General features: G+C 43.1%; 1 protein-coding gene across 3 annotated transcripts in view; it reads left to right on the top strand.

The window, feature by feature from the left end:
* The first annotated feature begins 4,841 nt into the window (after nucleotides 1–4,841).
* OXSR1 (oxidative stress responsive kinase 1) overlaps nucleotides 4,842–27,055 on the top strand; it is an 89,489-nt gene continuing 67,275 nt past the window's right edge. The window contains exons 1-2 of one of the 3 annotated variants that reach the window (XM_034401749.3): nucleotides 4,842–5,303; nucleotides 23,449–23,561. In XM_034401749.3, coding sequence (XP_034257640.1) covers nucleotides 5,231–5,303; nucleotides 23,449–23,561 — 186 coding nt within the window. In that variant the 5' untranslated portion in view covers nucleotides 4,842–5,230. Of the gene's footprint in view, nucleotides 5,304–23,448; nucleotides 23,603–27,055 lie in introns of all 3 variants that reach the window. The other 2 variants (XM_034401750.3, XM_034401751.3) reach the window with 2 other exon arrangements.

The following is a 27,055-nucleotide window of genomic DNA, read 5'->3' as shown; positions in this document are numbered from 1 at the left end:
CACATTTATGACAGTTGCAGTGTCCCAGGGTCATCTGACCCCCTTTTGCGGCCTTCTGACAAGCAAAATCAATGGGGGAAGCCAGATTCACTTTAACAACGGTGTGACTAATTTAACAACTGCAGTGATTCACTTAACAAATGTGACGAGAAAAGTTTTAAAATGGGCCAAAACTCGATCAACAAATTTCTCACATAGCAACAGAAATTTTGAGCTCAATTGTGTTTGCAAGTTGAGAATTACCTGTAAATGAATGGTTTTAAGTCAAGGATTATCTATATTTAGTCTTCTGGGCAGGTTTGGGATTATTTTATTTTTTTTAACTTTCCTGGATTGGCTTTCCATCACGCACACAATGGCTCAGATTTATTTATTTATTTAGCGTATGGTTGGTCACACACAATATTAAAACACTTCATTTTTACAGGTTAAAAACAATTAAAACAATAAAAAAGCAGTATGAAAACCTAAAAGGAAAACAGAAATAACATTTCAAAGTTTAATGTCGAGTTTGGAGATCCAGTCAGTAGCTGCCATTATTATGCAAAGGAAGTCCCTAGAATCTCCTGGATACCTTCTGTTAGGGCATTCCCTCACTATGTGCTGGATAGTCTGTCGAGGGGCCCCGCAATCACATTGTGCTGAAGGTGTCTTTCCCCATTTATACAGGGAGTCAGCACACACCCCATGAGTTGTTCTAATTCTATTATATGTCACCCATATGTGTCGGGGTAGGCTAAATCCTGGAGGTCTACTACTAGGGCTGATATGCTCGGAGGCATCTTGGGGGGAACAGCTATTCCACGCCTCCATCCACTTTTGTGTGGTGTTCTGATGATCGGCCATCAATTTACGCGCTGTCAAGATTGGTGGATTTCTTGACTTTAATTGGCTCAGAAACTCCATGCAGAAGAAAAGTAAGACAGACAACAATGTTTGCTTCTGACCAACAATAGCTCACCACAGCTGGCTTGTCAGGTACCTCAGCTGGTCTTTCCAGCTACACTTGCCTGACCAGCAGAGCCCCTGAAAGAGAAAAGAAATTCGCCTTTGGGGCTCTTGAGGTCAAGAGAAAATATTTGCCCCCTTCTGAATAACAGGTGGCCTCTTCACTCTCAAACTGGATTCAACTTTTTTACATTTGCACATGCCATTTTTTTAGGGCTGATGGTTTCCATCACCTTCCTGCCATTCAACTCCAAGGGCGAATGTACAGCTCTATTATAGAATGTAAAGGTAGCAAGGGGAATCTTGAGGTCATCTAGACCAACCGCCTGCCCTGTACAAGAATCCATTACTGTAGTGTGCATGAGGGATGGCTGCCCATTCAGTCATGAAGAACTGTCATTGAATTTGCGTGGTGTCCCAGATCTGCTTCCATATCATTTTAATACAGGAGTGGGAACGACGGCCCTGTAGGAAGTTACCATCCACCCCTTTCCTGGAAGAATGAAATATTTTAGGAAATATTAAAAAGGCAGAATATTATGTTTCCCTGGTTGAGAAATGGAGAAACCTGTTTTAAAGACAAAGCAACTCCCACTTTCCGGCCTCCCCCCCCTTTGTTAATGGGCCAGAGGCAGAAACTCAATCTTTGACAATAGGACCCATCTGCAACACAATAGCAACAGAAACTAGCACAATGTGACCCATCTAGGACAGAAACTCACCACATGGCACCTGGGAAGATTACATCAGTCAGCAAGGCTAGCTAAGACCCCCACCCCCTGGAGTCTGACAACCAATCAGGATACTCTTTCTGGGCCCCAGAAAGTTCAAAGCTAGAGTGGGCATAAAACCCGGGGACTCGCTGTATCTTGTCCCTTTTCTGTTCAGGAACTCAAACCATGTGATCCTGTCCACCATTAAACCATCTTTCCAAACAGTCTCCATGTTTCCAGTGTCTTTTTCCCCACTTGGAGCAGAACCCAGAAGGATATTTCTTCCTACAGCCCCCTTTATGACTTGTAGACTTCAATTCCCAGAATTCCCGAGCCAGCCATGGGAGCAATTCTGGAAGTTAAAGTCCACAAGTCACAAAGGGGACCATCATTCCCAACTCTTGTTTTAATGCACCATGTCTTGTCTTGTCGACTTGGAATAAAACAGCTCTGTCTTTTGCCTCGCGGTTTTTGCAGTCCTGTTGAAAGCAGCAATTCTGTCTCCTTGTGGTCTTCTTTTCTTCAAAGCTCAAGATACTCTGTGCTTTCAGCAGCTTTTTCATACAACGTTGGCTTTTTCTTCCAGGCGACTTCTAGCTTGTTTGATATCCCCTTGTTAGATATTCTTTACCCACCTTCCTGTTGGGTTGTTCCTCACATCCAGAAAGATATTAAGCTCTAATCAACTTTTTAAAATCCAAATTCTGCAGAACAGAAAGGCTGTTTCTTCAATTACCCAGAGCAGGAGTCTCCAACCTTGGCAACTTTAAGACTCTGGGAGTTGAAGTCCACAAGTCTTAAAGTTGCCAAGGTTGGAGACCCCCTAGCCCAGAGATATCTTGGCGGGTAGAGAGGGTAAGGGGGCATATTTCCACTCATAAAGAAGGCATCTATTATTTCAACTGTTTCTTTTGAACAACTATCCAGTGTAGGAGAAAGATACTTCATGCATGTTAGGGGTCCTTGGCTCAAAAATGATGAAGAGGTGCAGAATGTAAATTTGAGAGATCAATTAGGACATGCAGACATACTTTGAATTTTTTCCCCTAGACTCTCCTTTTTTCCTAGCAGCCTAAGCAGCCTAAAAGAAGCCAAATTACAGCACAAGATAGACTTACAACTATTCATTTAATGATCGAAGTTACAAGGGCACTAAAAATAAAAGTGACATGACCGTTTTTTTCACACTTATGACGAGTGCAGCTTCCCCATGGTCATGGGATTAAATGCATGGCAACTGTTATATATTTATGATGGTTGCAGTGTCTCAGGGTCATGTGATCCTTTTTTGCAACCTCTGATAAGAAAAATCAATAGGGAAATCAGGTTCACCTAACAACTGTGTGACTAACTTAACAACTCCAGTGATTCGCTTAACAATTGCGGCAAGAATGAAGCAAAATTTATCTAATTTACTTAACAGACGGTATAACAATGGCAATTTTGGGCTTTGTTGTGACCGTAAATCCAGGACTTTCTAGTTAGTACTATAATTTACAGGTAGTCCTCAGGTATGACCCCCAAATGAGCCCAAAATTTATGTTGTTAATTAAAAAACTTTTTAAGTGAATTTGTCCCATTTTACGATTTTTCTTGCCGCATTTATTTTCTTTTATAAAAAATAATATTTATTAAATTTCCAAAGACTAAAATACACAGTACAGAAAGGAACATAATACACAGAAGAAGCAAGAAACACACACACACAAAACAAAAACAAATAATATAAATAACCAAAAACAAACATATCAAAATTTCAATACTAATAACTTTTCTGCATCGGTATCTCTAGCACAGGGATGGCTAACCTTTTTGCTGTCATGTGCCAAAAGCGGGGGAGTGCAGGGGGGGTTCGCGCGTGTCCATGCCCACACCCATAATTCAATGCCTCCCATGCCCCATCCCCCATGCATGCACTTTTGGCATGCGACGGCAAAAAGGTTGCTGATGGGCCCAGTAGGCCTGTTTTTTGTCCTCCCCAGGCTCCAGAGGCTTTCTTGGAGCCTGGGGAGGGTGAAAACAGCCTCCCCTACCCCCCCCCAGAGGCCCTCTGGAGGCTGGAAACGGCCCATTTCCCAACATCTGATGGGCCCGGAAGGCCCGAAAATCAGCTGGCCAGCGCGTGCATGCACACACGCACACTGGAGTTGAGCTAGGGCAATGCTCATGTGCCCACAGATATGGTTCCGCGTGCCACCTGTGGCACGCATGCCATAGGTTCGCCATCACGGCCTATTTAACCTCTTTACACAAATTCTACTTCTAAATATCTCCAGGGGGAAAGCCTTCTCTGTGGGGGCACCCAACCTGTGGAATGAGCTACCTCCTGGAATACGACTGATCCTGGACCTCCGCGCTTTCCGAAAGGCCCTGAAGACTTATTTATTCCAACAAGCTGGCCTAGCTTAAAATGGTTTTAATGGGGTTCTTAAATTTTCGATTTTATTGATTCTGGGATTTTAAATTGGGAACTTTTCGATTTTGCAGATCTGGGATTTTAAATTGGAAATGCCGATGATTTAATTTATTTTAGTTTTTTCTTAACTTTTGTACTATATGTGTTTTAAGTTTGGCTGTCCACTGCCCTGAGTCCCCCCCCCCCCGGAGAGAAGGGCGGTATATAAATTGAATTAATAATAAATAAATAAATACATCTTTATCTATCTTGCCAAATTTCTTAAGGGAATCACGGCAGTTGTTAAATGAGTCATGCGGTCGTTAAGCGAACTTGGGTTCCTTTTGCTTGTCAAAAGGTGGAGAAATGACTCCTGAACAGGGCAACCGTCCTAAACGCCAGTCAATTGCCCAGCATCTGAATGCAAATCACGTGATTTGCACTAATAATTGTATTTAATTGTATTTTAATGTTTGTATGCTTTTACTTGGCTGTTCACCGCCCTGAGTCCTCAGGGAGAAGGGCGGTATACAAATTTAAAAATAAATAAGTAAATAAATAAAAAGTGTGAAAAAAAACGGCCGTTTTCAAACGGTCACTAAATGAGCCGCCGCAAATGCGAGGACTACTTCTATTCCTCAACAGTTCATCCCGCCCATCCCCCATGCAGGAAAGTTAGAGCATTATTGACAGCCGCCCCAGCCAATAACCGAGGCAGCCTCTTTTTTTTTTTCCTCCCTCCAATCACCGCCCACCGTCGGTGACCCCCCCCCCTCCACCACCGCAAGGGAGGGGGAGAGGAGGAGGAGCTTCGGGCGCAGACCAAGGCGCAGGCGCCATCTTGTGGGTGGCGTCACTCTTGGCCGCTCTCCCTCTTTCCAGCGTGGAAAGTTCAGGAGGAGGGGCGTGAAAGGAAGGGAGGGGAAAGGAAAGGAGGGGAAAAAAAAAAAAGCATCGAGGAGAAGAGGGGGGGGGAAAAGGCTGAGCTTGCAGGGAGGCGCCGATCCGGCGACCCGCTCAAGATGGCGGCCGCGGAGGCCCCGCCCCGCGCGCCGTGCGCGTGACGTCACCGCCCCGGGGGGGGGCAAAAGGCAGGTGGGAAGCCAAACCGGGCGAAGTTTGGGTCTCTTTGCGAGGCGGCTGAGGCGGCGGCTTCTCCTTCTGCTTCGCTGCTATGGCCGCGGAGGATTCAGGCTCGCTGCCCTGGTCCATCGACAGGGATGATTACGAGCTGGAGGAGGTGATCGGTGAGCCTGGCTAGGCCCGGCGGGTGGGCAGAAGGGGGCGTGCGTGCCCGGTGCCCGGGAAGGACGGCTTTGCGCAGGGCGGTTGGAAGGTGGGGGGGGGGTCCCTGGATTTATGGGGAGGGGGCTTCCTTCTGCCCATCCCCCTGCATGCCCTGGGTGCAAAAGAGGGACAGCCCCATGCAGCCCCCCCTCCCTCCCTCCCAATAAGGGGGGGGTTGCAGAGAAGAGAAGGCTTTTCCCCATTGTGCCAGGTCGGAGGTTGCGTGTCCTTGGTGGGAGTGGGCTACGGCTCTTGGCAGAGTCAAGTGGGTGAGTGGGTGGGTCTGTGGTTGGCATCGAACCCTCGGTGGAGCCAAGGTGACCTCGCTGGTCTCCTGTGCTTGGGGGTGGGGGGTGGGGAGGGGCTGCCTTTGGGAGGGCAGGGTGTACGGATTGCTACCTTTGGAAAGGGTCAAATTTGGTCCTGGGAAAGGGTCAAATAGAGCTGGAAGGGATCTTGGAGGTCTTCTAGAACAAGGGTTCTCCAACCTTGGCCAGTTTAAGCCTGGAGGACTTCAACTCCCAGAATTCCCCAGCCAGCTCGGGAATTCTGGGAGTTGAAGTCCTCCAGGCTTAAACTGGCCAAGGTTGGAGAACCCCTGTTCTAGTCCAGGGGTGGGAGAATGTAGCTCTTTTACAACCTGTGGACTTCAACTCCCAGAATTCCTGAGACAGCCGAGCTGGCTGGGGAATTCTGGGAGTTGAAGTCCTCCAGGCTTAAACTGGCCAAGGTTGGAGAACTCTTGTTCTAGTCCAGGGGTGGGAGAATGTAGCTCTTTTACAACCTGTGGACTTCAACTCCCAGAATTCCTGAGACAGCCGAGCTGGCTGGGGAATTCTCGGAGTTGAAGTCCTCCAGGCTTAAACTGGCCAAGGTTGGAGAACCCTTGTTCTAGTCCAGGAGTGGGCAAATGTAGCTCTTTTACAACCTGTGGACTTCAACTCCCAGAATTCCTGAGATAGCTTGGCTGTCTCAGGAATTCTGGGAGTTGAAGTCCACAGGTTGTAAAAGAGCCACATTCGTCCACCCCTTTTCTAGTCCAACCCCCCCTTCTTAAGCAACCTTAACTCCAACCTTAAACACTCAAAAGAGCCATTTGGACCCGTTTTCCCACAGAAAAGAAAACACCGGGAGCCACAAAATGTTTCCCATGCCTGACTATTTCTTGAAGCAGCCACAAAACTTAGCCTAGGTAGTTGAATGAAACGTCCTGTTTTTTCTTCTGAAACTTTTCTTTTCTTGGATTTATCCATGATCGGCCTACCGGGGGTTGAAAAAGCTCAATAAATCACGTGCCGGCGGGTGTTGCACATTGGCGGTTGTGACGCATATTTTGAGTGACAGGGAGCCGCAGCAGAGGGGTGAAAAGAGCCACATGCGGCTCCAGAGCCGCAGGTTGCTGACCCCTGCCCTCTGCAATTCGAGACAAGTGACTGTCCAGTCTCTTCTTAAAAACCTCCAGCCATGGAGCAATCACAGCTTCTTTAGGCAAAGCCTTCCCCACTGGTTAATTGTCCTCTCACGGTTAGGAACTTTCTCCTTATTCCTAGGTTGCTTCTCTCCTTGCAGAGGGGGGAACCCTGGGGTAAGGGGATATAGTAGCCTTGATGGCAGGAGGGGCTGAAGTCTTTATCTGCTGGGACACTGGGTGGGCTCCCTTGGGCAGTCGATGGGGCTCCTGAGAGAAGAGATATTGGACTAAATGGCTGTGGAGGTTCTCCGCCATCCAGGTCGTTGGTTGTCCCAAAGGTGCTTTTCCCAAAAAAGGCAACTGGACTTTCTTTTGTTTTGTTTCCCTTGAAGACATTTCTGAAGATTGGACTGCACTGAAAAAGAAGCTTCTTGGATTAGAAGCGAAACGTCAACAAAAGAAAGTTCAGTTGTCACCTTGGAAAAGCACCTTTGGGACAGACATTGGACTAGATCAGGAGTGTCAAACTCGGTTTCATTGAGAGCCACATCAGGGTTGTGTTTGACCTTGGGGGGGGGGGCTGGCATGGTGATCATGGCCAGCTCAACGTCACTCGTGTTGGGGGTGCCTGTGGTGGCCCAACTGCTGCACCAGCCTCCTGCCAATGAAAATGGAGCTGGGGAGGACCGCAGATAGCCCTCCCAAACTCTTATTTTCTCTGGCAGAGGCACTGTGGATCAGTCCTCCGTTGTTTTCAGGGTGTCCCCAGATCTAAGCATCCTGTGGGCCGGATCTGGCCCCCGGGCCTTGAGTTCGACACCCCTGGACTAGATGGACCAGTGGCCTAATCCAGCTGTATACCGCTTATGTTCTTCCTTCTTTTCCTCTGAAGGCAATCTTCTGGGAGACACCTGAGCTTCCTTTTGTTGGCCACCAGGGGTACAGGCAGTGAGGTTAGATGGGCCAGGGTCCTATCCAGTAACCCACTTACGTTCTGTTATTGCTTTCTCCTTCTCTGTTCTCCAGAGCCCATCTGCTGAGAGACAGGTGGGCTTCCTTAGGAACGCGATCGGTTCCTGGGAGAACAGGCGGCTCAGCTAAATGGGTCACGGGTCCCATCCGTGGCCAGGGCACAGCTTCTGTTCTAAAGTTCGGAGGGAGCAGGGAAAGCCTTGGAAGAAATGCTTTGAAGAGAAGAAGTGATCCTCTGTAAAGGCTGCCTTTTAATCAGCTTCTTGTCCTTCCCTTGAAAGGGCTATGCAAGAATTAAAAAAATTCTGCTTCTGGGAAGTTTGGCATTGAAGGATTTGTGCTTGTGTTTTGAGATATGTGTGTCTGGTCTTAAACTGAAAGGCATACCAACTCTGGTTTGTTTGTTTTATTCATGTGACTTTAATTCCATTCCCGAGGCAAGCACTGATAGTTACAATGATGAATGTGTTATGTTTCTGTGGGTGCTGGGGTTCCTATAAAATTATGACCATTTGTGTTAGCTTGAGTATTCATTAGGACAAAGAAAGAGCCTTGCATTTTTTGACTAACTCAGCTTGAAGTCTCTCTCTCTCTCTCTCTCCTTCCCCCCACTCCCCCAATTAATGCTTGAGGGATGAAAAAAAAATTGAATACTTGTGGTTTAAAGGCTTTGAGGCTGGGGGTGTGGCTGTGCTCTAATTTTGTTTGCAGTTAAGATTCATTGTCCTCAAACTTTCTCCAGCTGCAATTATAGAAATATTGCATATAAGAAAGAATTTGCACTTTTTAATTTTTTTGCCTAGCATGGAAACTGGGCATTTTGGTTGTGGGTATATTTCAATTCTCAGGAATGTCTTGAAGATCAAGGAGAAATGACGTGGAAGACGTGGCAACCTCAGAGAGGTTTGTTTCCAACTCTTCAGGGACTGCAGGAAAGTGGGTGCCTATTCATCCTTCCTAAGAGGAAACTCAGGCTCCTAAAATTACTTCAGATATTTGGGTTGCTCATCATACTAACCTGTTGTATAGCCCATTTCTCTTGGCTTAGTCATGTGCCCAAACTCATCTTATTTGGGTCCATTCAAGAAGGAGGTTGAATAACCCCAGCTGGATGGACCCTTTTGCCACTGATGTTGGGGTATATTGCAGTTCAAAGATTAGTTTATTAATAGATTATGATCAAATTCACGTTTCCTTAAAATCAGCATTTCTCAACATTGGCCACTTGAAGATGTGTGGACTTCAACTCCCAGAATTTCCCAGCCAGGGGAATTCTGAGAGTTGACGTCCATACATTTTCAACTTGTGAAGTTTGAAAAACACTACCCTAGATCCACACATTCCCTAATACCTGAAACCTTAATTTATAATCCATGGTGACCTGAGCTGAAATCAAACCAACTCATGGCATTGTGTAAATTGTCAAATTTTGGGCTTTCCTACTGTGGTTGGTACGTTCTGCTTCTGCAATCAAATCTAAGAAGCTATATCTTATTAGCTAGGTTTTTTTATTTTCCACTTTACCCTTAGCTTGGCATGTGAACTTGCCCATTGTGGCTTAGTGTGATTTGTGAATCAGACCATTATGATTTATGATTTATTTATTTATTTATTATATTTCTATACCGCCTTTCTCCCGTAGGGCTCAAGGCAGTGTACAGTCAAGAAAAATATAGATACACAAACATCATACAATTGCTAATTAAAATTATTATTATAACATAGTTTGGCCCAATTAAATAGAACCTAAAATTAGATAACATTTTTAAAACATTCACATGTTCATATGTTTAGCCCCGCCTGTTGGAACATCAGGGTTTTGAGGGCACCGGGGGAAAGCACGGAGATCAGGGATATTTCGTCTCAGGGGGCAGTTCATTCCAAAGGGTTGGAGCCCCCACAGAGAAGGTCCTCCCCCTGGGAGTCGCCAGTCGACATAATTTGACTGACGGTACCCTGAGTAGTCCCTCCCTGTGAGAACGAACTGGTCGGTGGGAGGCTATTGGTGGCAAAAGACGGTCTCGTAGGTACCCAGGTCCTAAGCCATGGAGCGCTTTAAAGGTGATAACTAACACCTTGAATCGCACCCGGAAGACCATTGGGAGCCAGTGCAGCTCGCGTAGGAGAGGTGTTACATGGGCGCAACGAGCTGCGCCCATAATCACCCGCGCAAATACATTCTGGATCAGTTGGAGCCTCCGGGCGCTTTTCAAGGGGAGCCCCATTTAGATTTGATCTACAGGTCATGGTTTAACCCCTACATGAATTAAGTCTATTACTATTCACAATTCCTCAGTGTTTGCGAAAAGTCTTATTCAATACCGTTACCAAAGGTTGGTGTTGCCATCACTTTGGTGGCGACATCAACCTTCGGTAACGGTTATGGGTCGAACCTGGCTACTTTCAGTGAGGGAGCCATTGCCCTTTCTGAACCACATCTAGCCTGTTTCTTGGGTTTTGTCTAGGATGAATGCAAAGTCTGTTCTTTCTTCCCCACCTTCAGAGAACACAAACACAGTGACTTTTAGAGGGTTCTGAGAGGAAAAAACTGTAAGGAAAAATTCAGCTGTTTCTAAGCTTTTAATTCTTGTGCTTCTCTGTTTTATCTAGCTGGGCAATCTACTGATATAACTTGGTTTAACAAGTATAAACCCACCATGATGGTTTATCCAGCAAGCCTTGGATTACATTAGCCTGATTTGAGAACATAAGCATTTCTTGGTACTATCAACGGGGCTAAGACTGGATTAGATCACTGCACATCAAGGATCCTGTGTGTCTGTATAGGACACTGCACAGCAGGACAACCAGACACAAGGACGTTTTTTCCCCGAATGCCCTCACTCTGCTAAACAACTAATTCCCACAACTCGGTCAAACTATTTACTAAGACTGTATTACTATTATTCTTCTCATCCTCCCTATTACCTATCTCCTCCTACTTCCGACTATAACTTTGTTGCTTGTATCTCTATGATTTATATTATTTTATTTGTTTCCTAGTATGATTTGATTACTTATTTAGTAACCAATGACTATCACTAAGCATTGTATCTTTATATATATATGTATGTATATATGTGTGTGTGTGTGTGTGTGTGTGTATACACACACACACACACACACACACACACACACACACACCGCCCTTCTCCAGAGACTCAGGGAGGCTTACAATGCGTTAAGCAATAGCCTTCATACTTTTGTATATTTTATACAAAGTCAGTTTATTGCCCCCACAAACCAGGTCCTCATTTTACCCACCTTAGAAAGGATGGAAGGCTGAGTCGACCTTGAGCCTGGTGAGAATTGAACTCGCAGTAATTGCAGGCAGCTGGGTGTTAAATGCTGCCTTATAGGAGGCATTAACCTCCTACGCCACTCAGGCTCCTATCTTATGATTCTTGAGGAATGTTTTCTTTTTCTTTTATGTACACTGAGAGCTTATGCACCAAAGACAAATTCCTTGTGTGTCCAATCACATTTGGCCAATAAAGGATTCTATTCTATTCTATTCTATTCCATTCCATTCCATTCCACTTCTGTCCTGTCCTGTCCTGTCCTGTCCTGTCCTAGGACAATTGCATAGGAATTCCATTTATATTTCTGCAAATATATAGGGAATCCTCAACTTACAACTGTCGGTCGTTTAGTGACCGTTCAAAGTTACAATGCCACTGAAAAATGTGACTTATGATTTTTGTTCACAGTTACCACTTTTGGAGCATCCTCATGATCATGTGATCAAAATTCAGAGGCTTGGCAGCTGACTCACATTTATGACGCTTGCAGTGTGCCGGCATCATGTGATCCCCTTTTGTGACCTTCTGACCAGCAGAAGTCAGTGGGGAAGCCAGATTCACTTAACAAACCAAGTTGCTAACTAATCAACTGCAGTGATTCACTTAACGGTTGTGGCAAGAAAAGTCGTAAAAGGGGGCAAACCTCACTTAACAAATGTCAGTGATGGTACCTAAGTGCCGTTGTAGGCAACCCTAAATCAAGATTTTGGGTGGATCTGTCTTTTAAGAGGGACGAGCAAGACTTAACAGAATCCCGTCATTTTTTTGTGGATAAACTTCTTAAATATCATTAGGCTTGAATAGAAAAAATAGTGCTATCAATTCTCATTCTTCTTCATCAGAACTCCTGACTAACCGGACAGTGTAAGTGAGGGGTATCAAACTCAAGGCCCGGGGGGGCCACATCTGACTCATGGGGTGCTTAGATCTGGTCCATGGGGCTGCCTTGGAAACCCACAGTGCCTCTGCCAATGAAAAGCTCCGTTTTCACTGGCAGAGGGTTGCAGGTGGCAGTCGCAGACAAAAACGGAGCTTGGGAGCCCTTTTTTGCTGGCAGAGAGCTCGGGCCGCCACAGGCGCCCCCTACATGAGTGACGTCGAGCTGGCCACGCCCCCCCCTGTTCCCCCTCCCCCCCACAACCTTGATGCGGCCCTCAATGAAATGGAGTTTGGCACTCCTGGTGTTAAGTGCTGCCTGAAAACTTTCACTGTCTTCTGTTGGAGGTGGTCTTCCTCCTGGATTTGAACGCTGAACGCTTGAACTATACAGGTAGTTCTCAACTTACAACAGTCCATTTAGTGAACGAATGCTTCACTTAGCAACAGAAATGTTGGGCTCAATTGTGGTCGTATAAGCTGAGGACTGCCTGTAATGGTTTCACCAAAGTTTAAGTCAAGTCCTCCCACTTCTTCAAACAATAGCGAATCCTTTGGTCCTGCAAACATGTCTAGTTTGGTTCTTGGGAGACGAAGTCCTTTTCAGATGGCCTGTGTTTCTATCTTAGTTACCCTTTCTCCTTTGTTTTCTTCCACAGCTAAACTCAAATCTCCTTCCACACAACATGAACAGTCTGGCTCTTAATTTTTCTCCTTTCAGTTTCTTTAAAATTAGAACTAGGTCTGGTCTTAACAGTCCTTCTGGGAACTGGTAAATGGAGTGATGGTTATTGGCAGTCTCACAGAAAACAAAAATCTCACTGACAGACTGTCGTCCCTTGTTTTCATATGTTTCGTATTTCTTTTCAAAGCGACAGTGAATGAAATGCAAAGATTGGCCTTTTCGCCTAGACCCTACCACCTCCGTTTTTTTCACCTGCTGGTTTTAGCAGTTTAGCTGATCTGGTTTTTGAAATTTCTCTTTTTTTTCCCCCCCTCTTCATCCTTCCCCCTCAATTCTCGAATGCTTTTGCATTTTAGCCAGGATGCGGCTAAAATTCCTTGCAAAGAACACATGCAGTTCACAGGAAGACAGGCTAAAGGTCAAGAACATTGCCTATAGATATTTGTATGCCCTTCCGTCCTATTTTAACAAACCACGGTTTTTCTATCTGTTTCTGCAATCCCATCTCTTTCCTATCCCTTCAAGAAAGAGGTGCAGTTGAAAACACTTTTCATTATTTTTCTCTTCCCTCGGTCTTCAATCTTGCAACAGGATACGGAAGTAGGCAGTGAAAGTTATGTATTAATAGTCTCATGCTTTGCCAATAAAACAAAGTGTTGTATTTGTACCAGGAAATTGAGAAGAATATAATGAAAAAAATGAGATCTGCATCCATAAAAAGCATATTTACGGAAAGGTTCCTTACTTTGAATAGGCTTAAATCTCTCAAGACTCACTTAATCGCGACCAAGAACTAACTGAAGGTCTGGTTGAAACCTTATGTTTCATTTGTGAGACATTCTGGAAAATTGGGAAGATGATGAAGGGGAACATACGTGCCCATTTTCCAAAAGGGGAGGAGAAAGCACTAATGCACTGTTTTTCAACCCCATGGAACGCATACCACTTGTGGTATTTCAGCTCCTGACAGGTGGTTCACGTACAACGGGTTGAAAAGCACTGTAAAAAAACAAAGTGTAAAAGTGTATCACCGCACAGGCCTGAGCTGGAGCAGCGGTATTGCTGGGGCTCCCCTGAGCGGCCAGGATCGGTTCATGTGGCTCCCCCTGATTGGCGTTCGGGGATCCTTGGGGCAGCCTGAGGTGCACCAAAGAGAAAAGGAGGAGGGGGGGGAAGAGAGGGGAGGATATAAAAGGAGGAGGTTGGGGGGGGGAAAGGGAGAGGAAAAAAAGACGGGGAAAGAGAAGGGGGTGGAGAAAGAGAGATGAAGAAGAGATTTCTTTGAGACAAGCAGAGAGAGAGAAGGGAATAGAACTGTGCAAAGATTAATGTTAGAGAAACAGGCACAAGTTTCCCATTAAAAGAGTGGTAAGTGGATGTACAGATAGTCCTCAACCTACAATTGAGCCCAAAATTTATGTTGCTAAGTGAGAAATTTGTTAAGTAAATCACTGCAGTTGTTAAATTCGTAACACGGTGGTTAAGTGGAATCTGGTTTGCCCATGGACTTTACTTGTCAGAAGGTTGCAAAAGGGGATTACGGGACCTGAGGACACTTCAGCCGTCATAAATATGAATCAGTTGCCAAGCATCCGAATGCAAATCACGTGACCCTGGAGATGCTGCAAAAGATCATAAAGGCGAAAAATGATCATGTCAATTTAACGGTAATAGTGCAAAGTTTGGTCTAGTGCAGTGATGGCTAACCTTTTTGCCATCGCGTGCCAGGAAGGGTGGGGTGGGGGAGGTTCGTGCAGAGCGTGCCCACACCCATAATTCTATGCGCCCCACCCCGCGCATGCGCATGTGACCTCCCTCCTGGCACGCGATGTCCCGGTAGGCCCGTTTTTCTGTCTCACCTGGCTCCAGATCCTCTCTATGCATCTGGGGAGGGCAAAAACAGCCTTCCCCACCCCACTCCCAGGCCCTCTGGAGGCAGGAAACAGCCTGTTTCCCTACTTCTGGTGGGCCCAGAAGGCCCAAAAATTAGCTGGCCGGCAGGTGCATGCATGCCCTAGCTGAGCTGGTGTGCCAGGCGACATGGCTCCGCATGCCCCCTGTGGTACGCGTGCCATAGGTTCGCCATCACGGGTCTAGTGGTTAAGGCACCAGGCTAGAAAGCAAGAGACCATGAGTTCAAGTCCCATCTTAGATGTGAAAGCTGGCTGGGTGAGTTTGGGCCAATCACCCAGAGACCATAAGTTCTAGTCCTGCCTTAATCATAAAAACCAGTTGGGTGACTTTGGGCCAGTCAGTTTGTGTCTACCCAACCCACATTGTTGGGTTGTTGTTGTGGGGAAGATAGTATGAGGAAGATTGGATATGTTTCAGTGGTGGGTTGCTACTGGTTCGCCCCGAATCAGGTGAAGTGGTGGCGGTGGGAGGCTCTGTCCACCCGCTTGGACACTTCTGCGCATGTGCAGGAGGGCGAGCGCGCCCACAAACCCTGACAAACATAGTTGTAAAAAAATAATAGAGGTAGCCCCTGACTTACAACAGTATATTTAGTGACAACAGCAATGAAAAAAGTGACTTATAACAGTTTTTCACACGTACGACCGTTGCAGCCTTCACATGGCCAAAATTCGGATGCTTGATTACTGACTCGTATTTATGACGTTTGCAGTGTCCTGGGGTCACGTGATCCCCTTTGCTTCCCCTCCTGACAAGCAAAGTCAATGGGGAAGAAGCCAGATTCCCTTAATTAACATGTTACCTACTAACTTAATAACTGCAGTGACTCACTTAACAAATGTGGCAAGACAGGTTGTAAAATGGGGCAAAGATCACTAAACAAATGTCTTGCTTAGCAACATAAATTTTGGGCTCAATTGTAGTCATACGTCGAGGCCTATCAAGAAAGAGTATGGTTGTAAATCAAGGATTACCTATAATGGCAGGATGCAAATAAATAAGTAAAATTTTTAAAAGTCAGATGCAGAGGTATAGGATAGGTATCTGGCTACATAATACTGTGTTTTCCTGAAAATAAGACCCTGTCTTAAATTTTTTTGAACCCTGAAATAAGCGCTTGGCATGCTCTCAAAAACCCTGATTGGGCTTATTATCAGGGGATGTCTTATTTTGGGGGAAACAGGGTAGTTACCCAGCAAGATGATCCAGCTATAAAGAAAATAAGTGTATTTTGCTGTCATAGTTAAGATTGTAGTGGCAGTATTACGGTGGCATTGACAGGAGTTCACTGTATTCTCCAAATCCTAGAAAATAAAGGGTCCACTAAATAAGTAGTCCTGAATAATGACAGTTGTAAAACTGACAGTTGTAAAACAGATTCTGATGTGACCCAATTTTACAACCTTTTTGCAGAAATTATTAAGTGAATGCTGCAGACATTAAGCAAACCAATTGTACACTATGAGTTGTGTTCTTGGAAAATGCTGGTAAATGCTGGGGTTTGGTAAAACTGTTGTAAAATGCAAAAATGGTTGTCAATGCGGGCCAGGTGACCAAGGGAAAACCATTGGAACTTCAGAACCGTGTTGTAAATAATCCTTGGGAGGTCTGTAGTAATTTTAAACGGCACATTATTAAGCGACCGGTCGTAAGTCGAGGACTTACGTCAGTGCTGCTTTTGATCAACCCTGGCTCCATCTATTTCTGGATCCCAGAGTTTGAAAGGGATTAAGATAAATTGGAACAGGTTCAGAGAAGGGCAGAAGGAGAGAACAAGAAGCTCAGCCCTCTGAAGAGAGATTGAAGGTGGTGAGTAGGTCTGGCCTTGAGAAGACGGCCATAAAAGGGGGGTGGGGGCAGGTAGGATAGTATGATATCAGATGTCATAGAACAGAGATGGGGAACTATGGCTCCTTTATGACTTGTGGACTACAGCTCCCAGAATTCCTGAGCCAAGCATGCAGCCATGATGGTTCAGGAATTCTGGGAGCTGAAGTCCACAAGTCACAAAGGAGCCATAGTTCCCCACTTCTGTCATAGAGGATAAATACCAAGAAATTCCTGATTTCCAGCTGAACCTTTAGAAAAATAATTCGATGAAGAGCAGTTTAACAATGGAATCAAGTGACCCCAGGGAGGCCTTTGAGTATTCAAGTATACCCTGTTTCCCCGAAAATAAGGCCCAACTGGAAAATAAATCCTAGCGTGATTTTTCAGGATGCTCATAATATAATCCCTACCCCCAAAATAAGCCCCAGTTAAGATTGTCAGCCAGACGGATGCATTTAGTACCATATTTCCCCAAAAATAAGACCTAACCAGAAAATAAGCCCTAATGCATCTTTTGGAGCAAAATTTAATATAAGACCCGGTCTTATTTGCGGGGAAACAATTAGTCTTTGACTTACGACCACAACAGAGCCTGAAATTTCTGTTGCTCAATGAGACATTTCTTAAGTGAGTTTTGTCCCATTTTTACGACCTTCCTTGCCATATTTGTTAAGTGAATCACTGCATTGTTAAATCAGTAACATGGCTGTTAAGTGAATCTGGCTTCCCAGTGGACTTTTTTTTGCATGTTCGAAGTTGACAAAAGATGACCTCATCATCCCAGTAACACTGCAGTTGTCATAAATGTGAGTCAGTTGCCAAGCATCTGAATTTTGGTCACATGACCGTGGGGATACTGTAATGGTTGCAAGTGTGAAAACTTTTTTTCCAGTGATGGTGTAACTTTGAATGATCACTAAACAATAACCACTTACAATTGTTGCAGCATCCCCATTGACACGTGATCACAATTCGGATGCTTGAGAACTGGCATGTACTTACGATGGTAGAAGTGTCATGTGATCACCTTTTGTGACCTCCTAACAAACCAAGTCTATGGAGAAGTCAGAATCACTTTAACAGTTGCAGTGACTCACTTAACAACAGTGGCAAGGAAGGTCATAAAGTAGGGCTAAAATCATTAACTCGCTTAGTAATGGAAATGTAGGGCTCAATTCTGGTCATCAAGACTACCTGTACAAGTCAAACAGTAATTGGTTGTCAAAACTTGATTCCAGCACTCCCGGAAGGGGAGGTGGGACTGGATGGCCTCAAGGATCCCTTCCAGCTCTAGGGTTCTCTGTTTAATAAAGCTTCCCACTTTGTGACTTTTCAGGCATGAGCTGCACTTGGTGTTCTTTACCTTATCTTTACCTTTATTTGATTTATATACCGCCCTACTCCCGAAGGACTCAGGGCAGTGAACAGCCAAACGATAAAATACATAAATACAAAATTTTAAAAACAGAATAAAACCAAATTAAACAATTTGGCCCAGACAGATTTAAAACACCCCAATCATTTAAAAACAGATTAAAATTTTCATATTAAAAAAGAAAAAGGGAAAAGATTAGGCCAGGCCCGCCTGGTGGAATAAAAAGGCTTTGAGAGCGTGGCGGAAGGTGCGCAGATCCGGGATCCTCCGTATCTCCGGGGGGAGCTCGTTCCAGATAGTAGGTGCCCTCACAGAGAAGGCTCTCCCCCTGGGGGCCGCCAGTCGACATTGTTTGGCCGAGTTGGAAGGGTCCTTGGAGGTCTTCTAGTCCAATCGCCTTCTCAAGCATCATCTCAGCCAAATGACTATCCAGTCTCTTCTTAAAAACTTGCAGTGTTGGAGCATTCACAACTTCTAGAGGCAAGCTGTTCCATTGGTCAATCGTTCCCACCGACGGGAAATTTTCTCCCGAGTTGTAGGTTGCTTCTTTCCTTGATGAGTTTCCATCCATAGTCTTGCCTTCTGGTGCTTTGGAGAATGGATTGACGCACACACGCACCCTCTTATCTGTGGCATCTCCTCAGAGCCTTGGTAGTACAGGGGTTTAAGGCACCCTGTTATTAAGCTGGTTATTAAGACCAGCTGCCTGCAATTACTGCAGGTTCGAATCTCACCAGGCTCAAGGTTGACTCAGCCTTCCATCCTTTCTAAGGTGGGTAAATTGAGGACCCAGTTTGTGGGGGCAATAAGCTGACTTTGTATAAATGTACAAAAGTATGAAGGCTATTGCTTAACGCATTGTAAGCCGCCCTGAGTCTCCAGAGAAGGGCGGCATATAAATCTAATTAATTAATTAATTAATTAAAAAAGTCTAGTTTCCCCATTGACTTTGCTTGTCAGAAGGTCACAAAAGGGGATCATATATTTCAGGAACATTTCAACCATCATAAATGTGAACCAGTTGCCAAGCAGTCAAATTTTGATCATGTGACCAAGGGGATCCTGCAATGGTTGTGTGAAAAATGGTCTCCCAAGTCCCTTTTTTTCAGTGCCATTGTAACTTCGAACGGTCACGAAATGAAGTGTTGTAAGTCAAGGAATACCTCTAGCGGTATTGGGTTGGCCCCAATCAAACTCTGGAATTTATGTCTATGGAGATTCTCAGTCATCCAGGTCATGGTTGTCCCAAAGGTGCTTTTTAAAGATGCAACTGGACTTCCTTAGTTTCTGTCTCAGATTGTATAGGGCTTCCTGCTGAAGCAGGGGGTTGGACTAGAAGACCTTCAAGGTCCCTCCCAGCTGTGTTCTGACTGATTGATATTTCATGGATGAAGCCTCTCAAGTACTTTGGAATGTGGTTTCCTTGTGAATTGAACGTTTGCCTTGAAATTGAAAAAAAAAAACAATTGCTACCAACCTGCCTTCCATGGAGGACCTGTATACTGCACGACTCAAAAAGAGGGCTGTGAAAATATTTATAGACCCCTTGCATCCTGGACATAAACTGTTTCAACTCCTACCCTCCAAACGACGCTATAGAGCACTGCACCCCAGAACAACTAGACACAAGGACAGTTTTTTCCCCAACGCCATCACCCTGCTAAACAAATAATTCCCTCAACACTGTCAAACTATTTACTAAGACTGTATTACTATTATTCTTCATCCTTCCTATTATCTATCTCTTCCCACTTATCACTATAACCATGTTGCTTGTATCTTTACGATTTATATTGTTTTATTTGTTTCCTAGCAGGGTGGATAAAAATCAATGATTTTTTTAAAAAAAATCAAAAAAATCAGATTTTTTTAATTTAAATCGGATTTTTTTGATTTAAATCGGATTTTTTTGATTTTTATCGAATTTATTTTAATAAAAAACTTTTGGAGTAAAAATCTATCGTAAGATAGTTTTCTATTTAAGATACATAAATAATGTAGTTGATTCAGCATGAAATGGAGCTGAGTTATGTAGCATGAGGCTGTATATTCTGCAACACTGGGACTATCGGTGAGTCAACAGTGGGTCAAAGGAGTAGCAGAGATGACAGTTGCTCTTTAAAAATTATGATTTAAATCGAGTTGATTTAAATCAAGCCTTTTTACTAGTGATTTAAATCATGATTTAAATTGTGATTTAAATCAACTCGATTTAAATCAAATCCACCCTGTTTCCTAGTATGATTTGATTGCTTATTAGTAACCTATGACTATCACTTAAGTGTTGTATCTTATGATTCTTGATGAATATATATATATTCATTTATGTACACTGAGAGCATATGCACCAAAGACAAATTCTTGTAGGTCCAATCACATTTGGCCAATAAATAAAACAACAATAACAACAACAACAACAACAACAACAATAAAATGGGAGGCCTCTCGTGTCAATAAAAATGAGATTGGATGCCAGTCAAGATATTAAGCCTGTTGGTTCTTCCACATGTTTGAATCTTTTCTCTGGACATTCAGACTAACTCACCATAGCCACAAAGATAATATCAATAAAGCAGTTTAGGTAATAAAAGCCAGCTCCAATAAACAGAGCAGCAGTAGCAGTACATCTGTCAACAGCCTTCTAATAAATGTCTATCTATCAAAATAATACTGTTTAATCTGCTGGGTTGGTCCTTTGGTTGCCTCAGAATAGGTGATTCATCCTTTCAAATCAATTTGTCTACCTGTCTCTTCCCTGTAAGAACAATTTAGGGATTATGTTAATAGAGTCTCTTTTCGCGTGCAAACACATTTTTGGAAGGAGAAGTCAACCTCTGATACAAGGCAATTCGATTCTTTTTGAAAAGTTCATTGTCGACCTTTGAATTGTGTAGTTTATGTTGCTGTTGTTTAAGGGCAATAAACTGGCAAGGAATAATATGATTGAGGAATACAGGTAGTCCTCGACTTACAACCACAATTGAGCCCAAAATTTCTATTGCTAAGCTGGATATTTGTAAAGTGAATTTTGCCCCATTTAACAGCCTTTCTTGCGTGAATCAACTGCAGTTAAATTAGTAACTTGGTTGTTAAGTGAATCTGGCTTCCTCATCGACTTTGCTTGTCAGAAGGCCACAAAGGGGGACCATATGAACCCTGGACACTGCAACGGTCATAAGTATGAGTCAATTGCCAAGCGTCTGAATTTTGATCATGTGACCATTGGGAGGCTGTAACAGTTGTAAACATGAAAAATAGCCGTAAGTCACTGTTGTAAATCAAGGACTACCGGTATTTGAAAATGTGCTGCAACTTCTTCTTTCCTCTGTTTTTGTGCCTATTCTCCATTTGTTCTTTCTGCTCCTGAACAATTCTGGAACAACACAGCCACTTAAGAAATTATAGCGATGTCTGTATTTACATTTTTCTTCTGCCTCTGTCTGCCTGCCTGCCTGCCTTGAGCTTGGAAGAAGCGTGATAAATTTCAGGGGAAGGGAATATGTGTGCCAAAGGGCCCCGTTCATTTGTCTGTGACAGTGCAAAGTATTTTTAGTAAAGTATTTATAAGAGAAGCCTGCCTTTTAAAATTCGCTTTCTTTACAAATTTAATTGAAGGGCTGGCCAGGACAAAAATAAGTTGAAGAGGGAAGGGAAGGGAAGGAAGGATGAGGAAAGGAAAGGAAAGAAAAGAAAGGGAAGGAAGGATGAAGAAAGGGAGGGGAGAGAAGGATGAGGGAAGAGAAGGGAAGGGGTAAGCAAAGAAGGAAAAAAGAGAGGGAAGAAAGGAGGTAGGGAAGGTGGTGGAAGGAAGGGAGGATGGGAGGATTGGATATGCCTAATTTAGGAAGATTATATACTGCAAAAAGAAAACTAATTGTAATGGCAAAAGAACTTCAATAATGTCAACATTTATTTAAGCAGAGAAATAGAATGACTTTGTGTAGGCAAAAATGCAGTGGGACTGACTTTTGATTTCCTGCCGGCTTCACCATTGACTTTGCTTATGGGAAGCTGAATCTTGTGTTGGAAATCATGGCCATGTGACAGTGGGATGCCGCAATGATCCACATCTTTGCAAATAAAACAGAATTGAACATTGTGGGAATTCCAATTCTAGAGAAGTCCTGGATTTTTTTATGCATTCTTTTAAATTAGTGGCTTTTTAGGGACCTTGCTGCAAAAATTGTTGCAGTATAGTGCACCATTTCACTTAACGTGAAGGTACAAACTGTTAAAGACAACGAGAGTTTTAATGATGGATGGATGGGTTGGATAGATAGATGGACGGACAGACAGACAGACGCTTTTCCTGCTTTTTAACATTAAAATCCATTTCGAAGTCAGCCAGTTTGACCATTTGGCTGGGAAATAATTGGTGTTAAGCCTGACGATGTTTTGTCAAAACGGGAATGGATTTCCTTTGATCTATTGTATTGTGCTGATTTGCTTTGTCGAGGGTGTTCTCTCAGCTAAGTTTTTGCCTTTCGTGACACTGCTTCCCTTTGGCTGTTTCTGTTTCTGTTTTTATAAGTTTGTTTATTAGCTTTATATTGTTTTGGTTAGCTGCACCAAGGACAATTTTGTAAACAAAGCAGTTCATGTTTAAAATGAAGGGCATTTGAGAGTCCCTTTATGGGAACAGTTGTTTTGCTTGAAAAATATCCTGGGGAAAGAATCTTTAGTATGTAAAATTAGTACGTAATTGAAATTTGCACGAGTGGTCAGTGTTTGTAGATGATGCTAAGATGGCACATTTTGGTTAAGGATTGTGTTTGAATAACAAATAGGTACAGGTAGTCCTTCACTTATGACCAAAATTGGGAGTGGAATTGAATGAGTCATACCAGTTGTTAACCGAATTTGTGACCGTTAAACAGATTCTGTGGGCACAAGTGCAAACCCATTTTTCCAACGAGTGGGTTTTTTTTTTTTGCTGGAAATGGGCAAAAAAGGTTCCATATTGGGAACCTTTAAAATTGCGCAGCAGGTATCCAAATGAAGTCAGAGACACTGACACGAGCTTGTCGTTTTATATAAATAAGTATATTTTACATCAATATTTGCAGCAAACAAGATTGTTGCAGCAAACAAGATTGTCAGGCAAACAGGAGCATCGTGAGGTAAATCACAGAGCCCCCGCCCTCCCCCCCAAAGAAAAAAGGCGGGGAAAAAGGGAAACTCCCCTTCCCTCTCCACAGCAACCAATCACAGCGCAGATTGCCTCATGTAGGAGCCAGCCTTTTCCCATCAATCAACTGTAATGGTCTGGCTCATGTGTACAACTCCATTGCTCCAGCTACAAAATTCAAATATCTTAACAATATCACAGTGACGTGACCACAGGAAGCTGCAACCAGACATAAATGCGAGTTAGTTGAAAGTGCCCGAATTGCGATCATAGGGATAGTGTAATGGTCATACGTGTGAGGACTAGTCATAAGTGCGAGGACCTGGCTTTTTTTCAGCACTGTCATGTCTTCGAACAGTCACTAAATAAATAGCTGTAAATTGAGGACTAGATTTTAATAGTTGCTACCCTGTTTTCCCGAAAATAAGACATCCTCTGATAATAAGCCCAATCGGGCTTTTGAGCGCATGGCAATAAGGCCAAGCGCTTATTTCAGGCTTCAAAAAAATATAAGACAGGGTCTTATTTTTGAGGAAACACGGTAATATTGTCTAATTCCTCCTTTTGGAGAAAATCTGCCTTCCTAATTTTGTATTTATCATTCTTTTTCAGGGAGTGGAGCAACAGCTGTGGTCCAAGCGGCCTATTGTACCCCAAAGAAGGAAAAAGTGGCAATTAAGCGGATCAATCTTGAGAAATGCCAGACCAGCATGGACGAGCTCTTGGTACAAAAATTCCACCCATGTTCTTTCACACTTAATTTAGGGTCTGTAAATCACTATGATTTGGGGTTGATGGTAATAATTCTTCTTGAGGCAGGGATTGGTTGGAATTTTACTGGGTCCCTTAGAGGGTTTTTTTAAATTAATTAAACATTTTAGATGAGATAACAGTATTACTGCTGTTTCACTTTTTTATTGCTTTATTGTTTTCTTATTGTTTGCAAGCTTCCAGTGGTAGCTTTATATATTTTTTATTCGCTTTCTTGAATATTTTTTGTTGCAAATTGCCTAGAATTAACTTGGTTGAATTGGTTACAGCCAGATAAATATTTTAAATAGAGGAACTAACGTTCAATAAATAAAATAGTCTCCTGTTTAGCCTGTATGAAAAACAAAAAGGTGAAAAGTATAAGTTCCCTTTTGAAAAGCTTGCTAGAGAACAATTAAAAAGGAAAGGTATAAGCTCTCCCTGTGGCAATTAGGGATCCAAATCAACAGGCTTTGTGGTTTAGTTCAGACCTCAATGTGAATAAAGTTATTCCTGTTTAAGCCACAAGGAGGATTGTGATTCAGTTCATTTCTATTTTGAGACTGCATAAATGGGATTTGTGTTATCATTCAGGAATACCCATATCTGGCAATCCTGTTTTGCTAATACACCCAGGACAATGTTAGGACACCGGTGCTAGGCTATCTGGGTAACTGCCACCGCTTCTGTTCCTTTTTTGCTAAAATAAGGGCAGGTTTTATTTTATTTAAAATAAAACAACTTACTGGATTTCAAGATTTGCCAATTTAGGGCTGAAAGACTTATTCAGCAAGCTCACTTGTCGAAAACGTAGATGGTTTTTAGAGCAGTATTTCTCAGCCATAGAAATTTAGGATGTATGAATTTCAACTCCCAGAATTCGGGAAGTTGAAGAGCACACATTTTTAAAGTTGCTAAGTTGAGAAACGCTGGTTTAGTGCAGAGATCCAGACAAATGTCTTCGTTGTGACAAACTGGACACCCACAATTAATTTTACTTTCTGGGATAAGAGGTACCGAGCTTTGCTCAGTCTTGATTTGGCTTGCACAGCACACTCTGCAAACCACTGATTACTGACCATAATGACTGGGTTCCTACAACACAGTAAACCAGTGTTTATCACATTTGGCAATTTTAAGATGTGCTGACTTTAAGTCTGTCTGGGGAATTCTGCGAGTTGAAATCTGTGCATCCCAAAGTTGCCAAATTTAAGAAACACTGGTTTAGAATAAGTGGGGGATAGACAGGCTGAAGACAAAACAAAATCTCTCAGTTTTACAATGTCGGGTGTCAAAAATTCCAGAGGAATTGAAAAAAAAATCCTCTTTCTCTTCTCTTAGAAGGAATTGTCCTCAAGAATATTTTTTTTTTCAGGTCTCTGGAATGCCTTGAAACTTAATCCTTTGCCAGGCTGAAAACTTTCTTAAGAACCAGCGTGACCTCCCCTGACTCAAAACCTTGGTGCTTCTTGAGTCTTCACAAGGAGGATGTGTTTATAATTAGCAAGCAGAAATCTCAAGATGAATGCTCTATTCAGACACACTGGCAGTGTTTTACGTTTAAATTTGGAAGGCTGTGTTTTATGTGGGCCAGGATGAACGAATAGAAATATGCTTGAATAACTGGAGAATGTTAATAAAATCAAGGCTGTTCTCTCTGCAGACATATCCCCAAATTTGGGGACAGGATGACACACCCCAATAGTTGGGTGTGAAGTTAGAAAGCACAGGTGATCCTCGACTTACAACAGTTCATTTAATAACCGTTCAAAGTTACAACGGCACTGAAAAAAGTATTTATTTATGACCTTTGCAGCATCCCCATGGTCACATGACCAAAATTCAGATGCTTGTCAACTAGTTCATATTTATGATAGTTGCAAAGTCCCAGGATCTTGAGATCAGTTTTTGTCACCTTCTGACAAGCAAAGTCAATGGGGAAGCCAGGTTCACTTCATCATCATGTTAACTGCACTAATTCACTTAACAACTGTGATTCATAAAATGGGGCAAAACTCACTTAAATGTTACACTTAGCAACATAAATTTTGGGCTTAATTGTGGTCGTAACTCGAGGACTACCTGTATAAAAAAAGGCGTGCAAGAAGACTATTTTTAAAATCATAACCTACACAACCTTGTGCAACAATTTCATTTCAGGTGCAACCTTCTGCAGGGCACTACTTCGGGTCTGAAAGGCCTTTTCCAAAAACGTTGAAATTTTTAAATTGATATATATTCTTGACAAGCAGAGTGTGCCAATTCTTGAATTTCTACTGAGTAGTTCATTTGCTCTAGGCTTCAACCGGTCTCCTTGTTTAGTCATTGGAAACGCCTCATGTACTTTTTCCTGAAATGAGAAAAAAAAAATGAATTAGTGATTTTTAAAGGAAAGGCCAGAAGCTGCTTCTTTGTGATCTTCCCTTCCCTTCCCTTTCTCCTTCCCCTTCCCTTATTTTTCTCTTTCAACATTTCTGTTGTATTCGTTCTTTTAAAAAAATTCTTTAGTAACAATTATATATGTGTGTGTGTGTGTGTGTCCCTGGATCTATAAGTCTGCTTGTTTGCAGCTTTGAATAAAAACATTCAGTTTTGCAGCTTAGATGATATTTTTTAGGCTGCATAAAATCAATTTTACATTACCTAGAAGGTGTGGTAGGTTACAGAGTTGAGGTATGGTTAAGTTCAGGTTCCAAAAATAGTGCCTAATTCAATTTTTTAGCTTCTTGGCAAACTCCACTTATTGTAGAGGCACTTGCCAGTTCCTGTTTTTGAGGCAGAGAATGTTTGGCAGCTTGTTAATTTCTGTTTTTCCCTATGTAATCTTTAAGCCTAGTGGATTTGTGTCCTCTTTAAAGATTACTATATTAAAAATACAGTAGTACAGTGGTCTAAGGCACCCTGTTATTAAGCTGGTTATTAAGACCAGCTGCCTGCAATTACTGCAGGTTCGAATCTCCCCAAGGCTCAAGGTTGACTCAGCCTTCCATCCTTTCTAAGGTAGGTAAATTGAGGACCCAGTTTGTGGGGGCAATAAGCTAACTTTGTATAGATAAAAAAAGAACACCGCTTAGGGGGGGGTGAAAGCCCTACTAAGCAGGTCTATACAAAAGTATGAAGGCCATTGCTTAATGCATTGTAAGCTGCCCTGAGTCTCCGGAGAAGGGCGGCATATAAATCGAACCAATAAATAAATAAATATAATTATTAGAATTAGAAACAATAGGAGCCTTGGTAGTACAGTGGTCTAAAGCACCCTGTTATTAAGTCCAGCTGCCTGCAATTATTGCAGGTTCGAATCTCGCCAGGCTCAAGGTTGACTCAGCCTTCCATCCTTTCTAAGGTAGGTAAATTGAGGACCCAGTTGGTGGGGGCAATAAGCTGACTTTGTATAAATATACAAAAAGATGAAGGCTATTGCTGAGCACATTGTAAGCCGCCCTGAGTCTCCGGATAAGGGCGGCATATA

This window comes from Pantherophis guttatus, chromosome 4, assembly GCF_059756535.1.
Source record: "Pantherophis guttatus breed Tessera chromosome 4, ASM5975653v1, whole genome shotgun sequence".
In the NCBI taxonomy this organism is placed as follows: Eukaryota; Metazoa; Chordata; class Lepidosauria; order Squamata; family Colubridae; genus Pantherophis; species Pantherophis guttatus.
Note: the sequence above shows the minus strand (reverse complement) of the source record. Positions and strands in the feature narration are given on the sequence as shown.